General features: G+C 34.6%; 1 protein-coding gene across 1 annotated transcript in view; it reads right to left on the minus strand.

The window, feature by feature from the left end:
- Positions 1-15,146, minus strand: part of LOC107035307 (intermembrane lipid transfer protein VPS13C-like) — a 61,438-nt gene that overhangs the window by 22,436 nt on the left and 23,856 nt on the right. The window contains 9 exon segments of the mRNA XM_072957640.1: positions 453-592; positions 2,496-2,609; positions 2,720-2,831; positions 3,473-3,542; positions 3,665-3,746; positions 4,538-4,678; positions 5,744-5,885; positions 11,959-12,115; positions 12,118-12,172. Of these exon segments, the coding sequence (XP_072813741.1) occupies positions 453-592; positions 2,496-2,609; positions 2,720-2,831; positions 3,473-3,542; positions 3,665-3,746; positions 4,538-4,678; positions 5,744-5,885; positions 11,959-12,115; positions 12,118-12,172 (1,013 nt within the window).

Below are 15,146 nucleotides of genomic sequence, written 5' to 3' on the forward strand. Positions count from 1 at the left end.
CTTACCTCTACACCAGTGCTGAATATTCAATTCAATAAACAGTCACTGAATTTATATGTGTCTGACACATAAATATTCTTATATTAGATGGAGCAAGGAGTTTGCCATATGATTATCTGAAATCTCACCCTAATGCTATATATTTCTAAATATAATTCTGTTTAAAACATGGTCAACTTATAATATACAACTGAAAAATTCAATAATACTCTACATTCATGTAATTACCTAGGTATGGACAACTGAAGAGAATATTAGAGTCTTCACCTTATCTTTATGAGTAAAATAAGTGTACCTAAAGAGCAAATTAGAAAGGGACCCATCTTTTCAAGTATCAGTGGTAAGAATTACCATTTTTCTAAGCTAACATTCTGGCCCAAATGGAGAGAGCGAGTACCCAGAAACACCGCCCTGGCATGGAACCCTCCCACGCCCTGCGGCGTGGCTCTTACTTGAATATGAGGTCGTCCACGTCAGTCAGAGTAGCACCGATACTTTTCAACAGCAGATTGACAGAATAAATTGGAATGATTTCCTGTTTTTCTTTGTCTGACTCTCCACCACCAGAGCCCAAAGACAGACTCAAGTGCAACTGAAAGAAAAATGATGCTCAGTAAATGAAAGCTAAAAACAAAACAAAAAATTCACATACACAGAAACCAGATAGTCCAGATACAAACGCTATATTTTTGAATTTGAGTCCTAAAGAAAGCTATCATTTTTTACACTATACGTTACACAGAATAGCTCACTTAGACCTGATTCTCCTATTTACTTTTTGATGAAATACAAATTAGTCAGTTCCAAAGCTCAAACTATAATTTTATTCAACGTGTATAAAGTATTTATATGGAGGAGCCCAAAACACTTTGTAAAAATAGCATAATCACTTCAAGAAAAAAACATATCAACTGGCTCCCCATAGTCTACTGCTCCAAATAATGGATAATCATTTATCTTCACCCAATAAGAGAAATAACTTATGGTAACAACTAACAATAACAATTATAATTATACATTAATAACAAGTAACAATAACATGACAATTATGGCAATAGTTAGCCAGTTCTTAAAAGAGTTGGAAAGTTTTCGACTTCCACAGACCCTTCACTCAGCCCTTAAACAGGAGGTTTTGCACATTCCCACTTCACTGCTTCCACTTTGTGCTGCATCATCATTAATGCAACAGCGCCAGAGCACACAGGGGGCAGGTAACCCAAACGTGTAAGTAAAGCAGGTGACTGTCCTCCCCATGCTGCCATTCTCTAGGCGTTTTCCCTAACCTACAGAGAGCTCAACAGAGGGGACATGGGAAAGGCCAGGAAAGCCTGGTTGCTGGGTTTTTCTTTGATGTAAAACTTTCATTCATCCGTAGAGTCAGAGTGCTGGGATCCAGGAAAGGAAGCCTTAGTGAAGAGATCTAGCCTTTTCCTGGGGTGAAGTCATCATGGAATAAGAAAATGATTGTGGTTCATGATCTTAAGTATTTAAATTCAAGGCACAATTCCTAGTGTGCCTAAAATTACGTATAGGTAAATAATTCGTCTTTAACACCTCTTTGATTATGAACTCCATGAAGTCATTCTATACCTACCACAGCAACGTTGATAGCAGGCATTCAGTAAATATTTGTTGAAGATATTCTTCAATCTCAAATAACTGATTTTCACTTAATAATGAAAAAGAAACTGTGTACACCACATAAAACAGTATCACTTTTAAACTTAACACTATGGGTGTGTCTGATACTAAACTAACGTATCAATATAAAATAATAATTGCATTTTATAAATCCATTCATTTAGCTGAATGGATTGGTGAATGCAATTGAAAATAATGTGCTGTAAAGTTTTTGAGAATGTAAAGGATCATCAATATTTTAAAGTTACTTAATTGTAAATCTGGCCCATTACACACGTTTAGAGCTTTATGGTTGACAGCATTTGTGAATTCACTAAGCAGTCACCTTTCCCTATAAAAGCTAAAAAGAACAACAAAAGGAGATAAGGAAATGGGTTCATAAAGTACAAAATCAGGCAAGTGAAAGGTATCCAATTTTCCACTCCTTTAGTTACAAGCAAATTTTGGAAGGGTGAAAAACACCACATCCACAGTGTAACACCTACTTCAGCGTTTTCACATTGTGGTTAGGGCACCCATTACAGCCTTCTATTCAGACAGTCAGAGTAGTTACAAAGTGCAACCAAAACATTACACGTTGGGGAGCTCTTCTTCGCTTCATTAAGAAATGCTTTTGTCAGCTTCTTCCTTGAATAAAGGGGTTATTAATTCAAGACTAGAGATCACGCTCGGGTGACTTCTCTGTGGGAATCATGGTTGTACATATGTTACAGAGAATGGTCTTAATTCAATTAATCAAACAAAATTCCCACCAAATATTTGATGCAACAAATTAAAACCCACGTTCGTACACAGACTATTTAAAAGTTCTACAATAAGTCTGTCAAATTTTCAAAATAATAATTATAACAAACCTTAATAGGAGAAATATGGAAAAGTTTGAAGAAACTAAGAACAGAATTATCAGTCACCGAGGGCTCCACTAATTCTGTGTTTAGAGCAGCAGAATCTTCCTGAATTAACTCTGTCTGAAAAAAAATTAATCAAGATTTTCTATTTTAAGTTTTTTCCTACCATAATTAGTGCAAAGAATGATTTAAGTTTTTAAATAATTTTCCCAAGAAATAAAAATTATTACCCGTCTTCTTTTGGCTTCAGGGTCAGTTGTTGGAGGAAACAGTGCAGCAATAGCTCCTAAAAACCCCTGATCAACTTTTAAGGCCATTTCCTGAATGAGGACCATAAAATACCTAAGGGAAAAAAATTTTTTTAAGTGGAAAAGGATTTTTTAAAGATGGAAAAGGCTTTCTATCAAATCTTGTAATCTTCCACGCTAAAACTTCATTTTGGCCAAAAGCCACAGCAAGATCTTGTTCCTTGATCTCTAAAAAGGTGTTACGTTAACAAGATCAAAATCTACTTACACTGAGTTTTTTTTTTTTTCATTAAAGTGAAGGTTTCACTAGAGGGAATACTGCTGTATTAACACATAGCATTTAAAGTGGCAAATTCCACATTTATCATATTACAGAAGAGACAAAAACAACTAGATGATGTAGCATGTTTTATCTAATTTTTGAAGTCCGCAGCAATTGATTTAAAGAACACACTTCACAAACACACTGATCATTCACATTTCAATGACTGTTTTACGTTCTAACGGGAGCTACAAAAGAGAGAAAGTGGTGAAATGAATTTTACACTGAAAAATCTGCAGAAGGTATTATTAAAATAAGTTTCAACATAGAAAATCACTTGACCAAAAGTGGACTGAAATGTTCAGGTGGAAAATAATTTTTATACAAAAGCCACTTACAAAAGAGTAAAATTTATGTTCAAAGTAGACTCTTATTTTAAATTCCTTTTGATAAACAGGCGACTCTTTACTTACTTGAACTGTAAGAATTTGCTGTACTCATTAAATCTTGTGATGACACTGACATCAATGAAAGGTTTGGGCTCTAAAAGGAAGGAAAAAAATACACAAAAAAGGCAATCAAGCTTTCCAGTAGGTCAAAATAATGTCTGCTTAACTCTTATACGTAGAGTATATCTCAACACAATTTTTTCCTTTTTTTTTTACCTGAATCCAAAGCAATAGATTTTGGAGGGGCCACAGGGTGAAAGACAACAGGGAACACTGTACCCAGTAACTGACTATCAACCTGAAAAAAAAAGAAAAAAGAAAAAACTAACTCAGCAGGACTTAGAATAATTTAAACTTTGGTTTCAGAGAAAATATCATAGAAGATGCTACTAATTTCATCGTAATTATGTATCTGAATGTATACGTGCTGCTATTAGAAGTTTCACTTTAAATCTAAATTTCTTATATATCTCACCAAGGGCAAGCTTTTATATAAAGGAATATATAAATATCTTCATGGCTGCATTAATACTGTGCAGCATGAACATCATTAATGGAAATTTTTGTACCTATGGATCACATGAGATTTCAACTCTCTGTAATTTAAATAAAATGCAAATGGAGCCTGGATATGAAATTAGAGGTTATGTACTAAGAAAAAAAAGACTAAAAATGTCCTAAAAAGTACTAATCGGTAGTTAAAAGGAAGAGAGGGAGGAAGGCAGGAAGGGAGCAGGCAAACACGCAGCCAAAACAACCTGCAACAAAGCCCTGCTCGTTCCCACACAGAAAGACAAAGGGAAATCCTATTTAGGGATTCCATGACATTCAAAGGAGTATATAAAATAATAGTCACAGCATAAGAAAACACTCTGGCAGGCTAACTGGTCAAGTTAAAGTCTCAAAAGGCACGGGGTCTTTAGACGTGGATGGTAAGTATGCTGAATCCATAGGCTACGTGGGAGGAGAAGAAACATACAAACAAAAGGATACCAATTATGATGCATGATAAAAACTTGTTAAAAAAAATTCATACCCAAGATTCCCAAAGTGATCAGATCTACCTATCGAACAGGACGACAGTGTTACCTGAAGCCAATACAGCCTGGCCCTTAAACTTCTTTGGTGAGGAGATTGCTTAAATTCCACCTGAATTCCTGATAAAAAATCTCTTTTTATAGGGCACCGAGCAGGGAGGCGCATTTCCATTGGGTCTTTACCAAAATTCACCTGAGGAAAAAGCGTATGTATCCGTGATGAACTGGTTATGGCAATGGAGCCCATTTAAAATATCCATTAACTCACAAACTGAAAGGAAGAATGTCTTAATCTCTGGGTCTCACCAGAAGATCTACCTTAAAATGATCTACAGTTGAGATATCTGAAGCAGAATCATCACTCTTCTACCAAAGTTATGAGGAAAACAAGAAAACAACTGAAGAACATTTCAATAACATAAACTATTCTTAAAGAAGGTAAGTCATGCTTTATATTTTTTAAAAAACCTCAGTAATAATGGGTAATTCTAGATAATCCTCAAACTTTGTTTTAACAAGCTAAACAACGAATAGTTAATAGCTTATTTATGTCTGACACTAATTGTATAGTGTTTTCTTTTTTTTTTCATTTGCACACAACCAACATTTATAAGGATGAGGGTGGCGGTGGGGAGCATATCTGGTGACAATGCAAACTCAACCATCAGACAGCAAAGACGAGAAACCCAAACTGTATGACTGAACCTGCGGTCAAGCTTCTGCGGTTTTCTTGGAGGAAAAATGACTCCCAGTTTCAGCAGTTTAGGAACCTGTGTAGACTGCCCCTTTATTTGTGGACACTTACTCAGGTCCAACAATCATTCACATTTAATGAATTTAATCAAGCAGGTTTTCTTTAGAGTTTTCATCACTGAGATAAACAGTATTGCACAGCCCTCATTTAGCAATATATTTTGGTATCATTCAAAATATAAGAGGAGGAAAAGTTTCAATAAGCAATCTTAATTTCTCCACAATCTTCCTAAAAACAAATTCCATGAAACTATCTGCTTTGTAAATAGAGGGACTTCTAAAAACACAGATGAGAAACATATTTAATTAATGTTTCATAATATATAATTTAACAACAATATACCTTAATTAAAAATGTACTAATCAACGTTATTAGTCATGCCAATTCTACTAATAAATTAGTTTCTACATATACATTTTTACTTGGATAGTAAAATTCTACTTACTACCACTAGCAACAACAAAATACACATATAAGAAACAAAACAAAAGAATTTTGGTATACCTCAAAATTATCATCTAGTTTAATCCAGCCATGGTCTCTTGATTCTTGGTATTTCTGATAGGACTTTTCCAATAAAATTATCTGCTTTTGACTAAAAGGCTTCCATTTCCATTTTGATTTCATCTCCCAAACAACACCAGAACTAAAAATAATTCACAAAGGAAATTAATTAAATTAAACACACATTTTGGTTGTGGAATTGTCATTAAACTCCAAATTATCACCACTGTCAACCTCCTATGAAAATCACATGTATATGAGATTTTTTTAAACACCAAAATATATCTGTGTTATAAAAGTGCATATGGAAAAGAGGCAGGAGAGCGTGGTTTTCTATCACAGGATGACATCAATAAACTAAGGGACTAATAGCAAAATTTTTTCGTAAGGGGCCATATGTAGCAAATATTTTAGGCTTTGTGGGTTGAGACAAAATGAAAGCTATTATGTAGCCACTCAAATAACAAGAGAGAAAAAACACTTGCACCAATTTCCTATCAAAATGTAAAAATAACAACTGGGTACAATTTTTAGAAACATGAAGTCTATTAATGAGAAAAATTCCTTTCCTTCCATCCTTCCTTCCTTCCTTCTTCTCCTCTCTCTTTCTTTCTTTCCTTCAGTGGTATAACTGACATATAACATTATTTACTTTCAGATGTATAACATAATGGTTTGATATCTGCATACATTGTAAAATGATCACAATAATAGTTAACATTCGTCGCCATACATAGTCACACAAAAAATGTTTTTCACAGTTCTTCTGTGGGGTGACAACTTTTCACCAAATTAGGGCTCAAAGTCAGTGTTCCTCATTATTAAAATTGATTGCAATGTTCATTTGTTAATGCTGATCTGTAATAAACACATTTAAAAACATCCTTTTACACAGACAGCTACTGTCAAACACTGCTATCAATCAAAGAATACTATTTAATTAAGTATACGTATCACCTGTAATGTATTTGTAAAATTCTATTCTATATGAGAAAATTCTAAATCTAATTCTAAATTCTGTTTCCTACTCTATTAGATTCTTCTCTTGATAGTTGCCTTTTGTCATCTGAAAGTATTACAGATCAATCACTTCCAACTGAAAGTTAAACTGAAGCTCTTCCATTAACAGTTAAATGAATCTTAAAATGTGGAGCTTTTCTTTGTATTTGCATTGTTGGTTGTCATCAAAATGACTTTGCTATGTTGCCTTCTGCTTTTAGGTTGAATTCAATATCAATGCTGCAGCAAAAGCTAATTTCCAAAGCCATTCAGTCTTCAATAATAGTGGCTGAGGGTGATTCCTGTCATTTAGAAAAAATTTAACCTTGGCCTGGAACTCAAAAGAGTACAATGTATATCACTGTTACACAGTCAAATTGCTCTGTGTTAAGTCAAGACATTCAGCTTCCATTCCTGACAAAAATTCACTGAACTAATGATGGTTAAATCCATAAGAGTGAATGAAGTTCCTTACTGAACACCACTGGTTTGATAACACATAACTGATGCAAATTTTCTACACAGTACCTGCTGACAAACAACATAATGAAACTATAGGCTTTCAACACTACATTCTGTGAATTTGTCCAACTATGCCTTTTTCTGCTTCAGGCGTATTTTCCCCATCATTAGTTGTAACATATCTTAGAAGATTCTGTTTCATGTACTGAATAATTACTTCTTCAACGTGTTTGAAAATAGTCTCACCTGTAGTTGTTCTGTGTCGACTATTCACAGAGGCTAATTCTTCATTCACTTTCAAACGCAGCACTGGTTTCTCAAATACACAACTGAGTGGAGATGGTAACATCTGTTCACTCATCAAGAGCCAAGGAAAACCGCCCAGAACTATTTGCCTTCTTTTTTCATTAACTATTGATGTTGCTCTGAATGTTCTCAATTCTTCAAGCAACTGTTCTCACCAAAAGGCTAATGGTCCTAAGTTTATTTTCTCTGGACACATTTCTTTAGCTGCTACAATTAGACATGATTCAATGAACTCACCCTAGGTAAAAAGGCTTTCTTTGCGTGGCTAACAAATGAGTCACTCAGAAACTAACTTAGGTTGCAGCTCCATTTTTGGCTTTTTATCTTGTGAAGAAATTCTGCTGCGATTAGACATTTTGTCTTAAATTTTCTAATTTTTCTGGCCATTGCTTTCCTGTGAGCTGGATATATTCTGGTAAGTGCTTAGGTTGGAAATGTCAATCTACTGTATTCTTTTACTACAGCATAGTGTCATGACATCATTCAAAGTCCACTTTTCTTATTTTGACATGATGAGTGTGCATCAGTAATAAAAAATAAATAAAAGTTGCAGTATAGCTACAGGTGTGGCAACCAAACACTAGAGTTACGACTATGTCACTGTCGCTTGCTGTGCACTGAGCAGCACTTCAAAAGCAGCCACAAACATGCAAAAGAATAAGCAAGGCTGTTTTCTAACAAAATTTTGCTTATGGTCAATAAACTTTGAAATTCATATACTTTTTCATGTGTTACAAAATACTATTTTTCTTTTAAATTTTTCAAACACTTAAAAATGTAAAAAAAAAAAAAAGATACCCTTAAATCAAGGGCTATAGAAAACAGGCAGCAGACAAGATTTGGCTCTGAGGCCAGACTTTGCTGATCCCTGACTAGGGAATGTTTGCATAATGATAAAATCTAACTCCGTAATGTTTTAATTTACATAGCTTGTTGATATTAGTCAACGATAGTGTTAACAATGTCCTCACTACATAACGTGTTTAAGGGACAACAGTCTATGAAGGTAATGAATAAAATACCTACTATAAGTTATAAAAATTCAATAGCAATTCATGATAAAAACTTCAGCAAACTAGGAAGAGAGGGGAACTTCTTCAACCTGATAAAGAACACCTACAAAAAGCCTACAGTTATTACAAGACTCAGTGGCGAGAAACTAAATATTTTTCTCACTAAGATCATGAATAAAACAAATACATATGTTCATGTATAACTGAAAAATTGTGCTTAACACTGGAATTTGACATAACATTGTAAAATGACTATAAATCAATAAAAAATGTTTAAAAAAATGAATAAAACAAAAAGGTCCACTCTCACCACTCCTATTCAACACTGTGCAGGAAATTCTAGATAATGTAATAAGACAAGAGAATAAAATAAAAGGTACACAGACTGAGAAGATATAACGAATGGATGTTTTTGCTCTCAGATGACATGTCTGTCTATGTAGGAAATCCCAAAGAATCAACCAAAAAACTGCAACTAATAAGTTTCAAGACACAAGGTTAATATAAAAAAGTCAATTACTTTCTTATATACCAACAACAAACAATTAGAATTTGAAATTAAAAACACAATAACATTTACATTAGTACCAAAGAAATGAAATACTTAGATACCTGAGGAAAACTGTAAGTTTGATAAAAGAGACCAAAAATCTAATAAATAAATTAAAATACCCATGTATGTTGATGTGACACAATATTGTCAAGATATTGGTTCTTCCTAAGTCAATCTATAGATTCAATGCAATCCCAATCAAAATCCCAGCTAATTATTTTGTGGATGTTGACAAAATGATTCTAAAATTTATATGGAAAAGCAAAAGACTCAAGATAGCCAACACAATATGGAAGAAGAAAAAGATGAAGGACTGACACTACCTGGACTGACACTACGTAACTTCAAGATTACTATAAAACTAGAGAATCAAGACAGTGTGGCATTAATGAAAGAAAAGACAAACAGATCAAGAGAACAGAACTGAGAGCCCAGAAATTGACACAAATACAGTTAACTGATTTTTGAAAAGGAGCAAAGGCAATTCAATGGAGAAAGATCAGCCTTTTCACCAAATGGTGACAAGAACACCTGGACATTCATATGCGAAAAAATGAATCTAGACAAAGAACTTACATATTTCACAAAAAAATAACTCAGAATGGATTGCCTAAAGATCCAACACAGAACTACAAAATTACTGGGAGATTACTTAGGAGAAAATCTAAGAGACTTTGGGTTTGGCAATGACTTTTAAGGTATAACACCAGAACACAATCCATGAAAGAAAACACTGATGTGGGACTTCACTGAAATGGAAGGTTTCTGCTGTGAAAGACACTGTTAAAAGAATAAAAAGACAAGGCACGGGCTGGAGAAAACATTTGCAAAACATACATCGGATAAAAGACTGATACCCCAAATACACAAAGAACTCTTAAAACTCAACAATAAGAAAACAGAAAATCTGAAATTGGGCTAAAGATCTGTACCTCACTAAAGAAGATATTCAAATGACAAGTAAGCATATGAAAAGAGGCTCAGCATCATACGTAACTAGGTAACTGCCCTTAAAACGAGGTATAACTACACACCCATTGTAACAGCCAAACTCCAGACACAGACAGCACCAAGTGCTGACAAGGATGTGGAGCAAAAGAAAGTCTCACGCTTTCCTGGTAGGATTACCAGTTTCTCACAAAACTAAACTTACTCTTGCTGTATGATCCAGTAATCATGTTTGCTGATATTTACCCAAATGTGGTGAAAACTTAGTCTACACCAAAAACCTGCACATGACTGTTTATAGCAGCTTTATTCATAACTACTCGAACTTGGAAACAACTAAGATGTCCTTTAACAGGTGACTGGATAAATAAATTGTGGTACATCTACACATGCAATATTATTCAGTGATTAAAAAAATCAGTTATCAAGCCACAAAAAGACATCAATAACCTTAAAAGGACACTACTAAGTGAAAGAAGCCAATTAGAAAAGGCTCTATGTACAATTCCAATGTTACGGTATTTTGGAAAAAGCAAAAGTTTGGAGACGGCAGAAAGATGGGTGGTTTTCAGGCGTTCAAGGGGAGGGAGGGAGCGAGGGATGAATAAGTGAAGCATGGGTGATTTTTAGAGAAGTGAAGCTATACTATAGGATCCTGCAATGGCGGATACATGTTATTATACATTTGTCAGAATCCACAGAATTCATAGCACAAAGAGCAAACACAAACATCATAGCCACAGTACACTGTAGAAAACAATGTATCAACATTAGCTCATCGATAGTAACAAATGTACATTATTTCAAGATGTTAAAAACAGGGGAAACTGGGACGCTTTATTTTCCTCAGTACACATCCTTACTAAATGTGTACTGAATTTGCAGTGTGTCAGCAAAAGGCAATCAAGTTCTTTTAGATGAAAATGTCCTTACAAATAAAGGCCAATCTAACAAAATATAATACCGTATACAACACTAAAATAAGTTACATCAAAGAACAAGAGAGTGGAGAAAGTTGGATTTATATGGCTTATAAGAGATTTTCATATTTAGTTAAAAATATCCTACAATAATGAAACGTACAGCTGAGAGAATATATTACTCATAAATACATAAATATATTAATTTATATTAATGGTATGTTTAATACCATTTACTGAACCGTTAATCTGTCCGGTGCTGTGCAAAGAACATCACATACATGACCTCTCTATTTACTTAAGTTTATACCTCACTAAACACATGATTATTGACAGATCCTATGCTGGTTATAGCTGGTTGTAGCCATTCTCCCCTACGGCCTCCAAAAAAGAATGAATCTTTTGATACCTTTGATAAAGGTAGTGTGACCGAGAAAACCAAAAGAGATCAATTCAAATGTTTTTCTTAGGTAGGTATAAGCAGAACCAGAGAAAATAACTGGTCCCATCACTATTAAAAAGTTCTAAACAACACACCCATTAAAGACTATGTACCCATGTCAAATGCTGCCTCCATTATGAATGCTTTCTTCAATTTATGTGGCCCATCACTGTTGGCTCCCCCGACCCACACCAGTTTCTCTAGCCTCTACAGCGCAAAATGAGTCAGTTGTTTCTACTTCTGTATTTCCACTGCATGTGTATCTACTTCTTTGCAACATTCCTTGGCATTTCTATAATTCATTTTTAGACATACATATAGACAACAAAGAAAGAAACACACGTCCTTCTTCCCCACCAACTGATGAGTACTGCAAGGGCAAAGCCATTACCTTAGCATCTTTCTAAGGGACTTTTCAACTAGCAATGAAAACAGGTGTTCGGTAAGTTTTGTTGAAAGAACGTGAAGTACATCAAATTGAGAACAGGTATTTGTTTACTCTCATTAGACCTGATACAACGCACTCAGTGCCTTTCAAAGAGCTCTGATGCTTCATCTTCCTTCTTCCGTACCTGGTTATCCCGACATATGCGACTTCCTGCTTGTCCTCATTGTTCACCAGCGAAAGCCCAAGGCTATGCAGAGACAGCGTTACTTCATGACGGGCTTGCTCCGCTTCCTCCGCCTGCAGTGCTCTGGAGACCAAGGCCACGTCATCAGTGAAAAACAGAATGATACCAAGTGTATCTGGATGTTGGCATCATACGGAAACTGCCCACATTCATCCTGGGGAAAAGAGAGACAATGTTAACACCACAGTTAGTTTTTATCAGGTCAAGCTGAACTACAGTAACTGAGAAAGCATGGCTACAGGAAACTATCAAAATGACACCAAGTTATAATCTGTTTTGAAATATATGCACCATTTTTTTTCAAACAACAAAGATTAACAGAGCTTAATAATTTTTAAACTGTAGTTTGAGTTACCCGGTTAGTGCTCGGAGGGCACTTAGCAGGAACAAGAGTATCCTTCGAAGGCACCAAAGTCATCAGATGCTTACTTGCTTCCCAGATGGACAACAGAATGGTTTAGAAGTTTACTGGAAAAGTAACCTCAGGTAAAACTAACCTACTTTATTTTTATGTTTTAATAATTTACAACATTGCAAATACCTATATAAATCACACTGTTAAACAGTCAAACCTGTGATGATCAATTTTTACTAAGTTTCAGTAAGAAGAGCCTTCTTGGCTGGCAGTCTCAAATAGCACTTAAAAATATGAGGCTTGATTTGGTGAGAGTTTTCAGAGATTTAAATAATGATTCTTCTTCATTCTAGATTTAACATAAATATAAAAACAGTTCAACAAGCAGTACAACTATTATGTGCCTTTCATCTCATGCTTTCTTGGAAAACAAAAACAAAAACAAAAAACAAATTAATAAAGGATGTGACCAAGAGCATAGGACTAGTTGATTTCTGTTGTTTAAAATTTACCTATTGCTTTTAGCACATGTCAAAGTAGATTGCCTAACATTTTTTACCCTAATGTGATCAAACTTTGGAAATGTTTCGGAGACACCTATTAAGAAAATGTTTTGTAAACTACAAAATTTAATATGTATCTTTGTTCAGTCTTACTTATTATTCAAATACTCTCTAATCCTATTTGTTTTTCATCTATTTGATCTGTTAAAAATTAAATGAGGTACCTTAAAATATCCTAACGCAATCCATGTTTCAGTTGACTTCCAGCATCTTAAGTTTTACATTTTGATGCAGTATTACTCATTCCATGAAGGTTTATGGCTATCGTGTCTTCTCTGTCACATTATCATATTCTATTTAATGATTTTTGTCTTGAGTTACAGAAATTTCAGAAATTTAAATCATCAACATTTCTTTCGTTTGCCTGTTATATCTTTACTATCTCCTCATGCTTTTAACTTTCTGTGTTAATTCAGTTAAAACAGATCTCCTGTAAGTAGCATATGGTTAGAAACTATTTTTTAGCTTCATCTGAATGTGGTCTTTTTGTAAAACCATCCATTTTTTAATTGAATTATACTTAATTTACAATGTTTGTTAGTTTCCAGTGTACAGCAAAGTGGTTCAGTTTACATATATTATGTATACAAAAATATACATAGTATAAATATTTATTTATAAACATATATAGTATATAATATATAATATATGTAATATGTATATTCTTTTTCAGATTCTTTTCCATTATTGGTTATTATAAGACACTGAATATAGTTCCCTGTGCTGTACAGTAGGTCACTGTTGTTTACCTATTTTATATACAGTAGTGTGCGTGTTAATCCCAAACTCCTAACTTATCACTTATATGTGGAATCTAAAAAAATAATACAAATGAACTTACTTACAAAACAGAATTAGACTCAAAGACACAGAAAACAAACTTACAGCTACCAAAGGGGAAACTGGGGTGGGAAGGAGGGAAAAATTAAGAGTTTGAATGTGGTCTTTCAATAGGAAAATTTAAACCATTTCATTTACTGACATAATTGATGAGAAGCATGGTTTGCTGGGAAAAGTTCATGGATTGCGAAGTCAGACAGACCTGGTTTCAAATTCTAACCAGCGGTTCCAAGTTCCAATCATAAGACTTAGTGATAATAATATGACAAGCATTAACACATGATATATACTCAATGAAAGCCATTTGCCACTTACTACAGACTTCTTTAGGTTTCCTTCTTTTATTATAAAGGGCGAATTTTTCTTTACTTTCATTTTCTCAATTGTTTTAGAATTCTTTTGTCATTGATTTTAGTTCTACTAGGTGGTATCTTTAAAAAAAAAACATAATCTTTGATCTACACTTCCTTAATTAAAATTCAGGATTAAATGGTGCCAATATAGTATATTCAGAACATATTGTTTCCCTGCTCCCCTTTCACTTTATTTTGTTGTCTTTGTCTTTTATTTCACCATACTTTTTTCTATTTCATAGTTGTCGTATCTTTAAAACTTAGCTGAGGATCCCAGGCATACATTCTGAAAATTTTCTCTGGTCCTCCTGCAGTAAAAAAGTTTTCAGAAGCATAATCATCGTCTGAATATTTAGGGAAATGCTACACTTTTCTGTGGAAGTATTTTTTTCATAAAACCCATGATTTTCTTCCTCTTTATTCACACTTACTGAGAAAAGTGTTTTCCAATACTATATGCATTTTCTTTGAAAGCCCTTCTCATGTCCACCTGGGCCTGAGCAGAACTCCCTGCTCAGATCAACCCAGCGGACAAGAAATGGACAACTGGTTGGCTTCTAGCTCGGTTTCATCATCTGGCAGGTTACCGGCTGACTGAGGGGTGATTATCTACTCTTCTTACTGCCTGGTTCTCTTAACACCAATCAGAAGATAAACTTTTAAAGCCACAATCCCGTGCATACACTAGTATCAGGTTCTTTCTGACTCTGCCTCATTATGCAGACTTTGACCATCTCCTGCAGGATGCCATTCCCACTTCTCCCCACTCTCCCTCCAGGGCCTGGACACTACCGTCTGGGAGCTGTGGTTGCTGGGGAGCATTACATGTGAGTGGAACGAAAGTACCGTCAGCACAGACAGACCCCTGGTAGAGCCACTGTATCTCTGAGCCAGAGGGCTAAGAGTATTGGGGAATTTCAGCTTCTATCTAACACTTAAAAACCCTGAGAGCTTTTCTGCTGTAAAAAGTAAAGCACAAGCAGGCAACAGAGCTCCATCAAACTGCCATGTGAAAAT

Source organism: Vicugna pacos, unplaced genomic scaffold (assembly GCF_048564905.1).
Source record: "Vicugna pacos unplaced genomic scaffold, VicPac4 scaffold_21, whole genome shotgun sequence".
Classification (NCBI taxonomy): Eukaryota; Metazoa; Chordata; class Mammalia; order Artiodactyla; family Camelidae; genus Vicugna; species Vicugna pacos.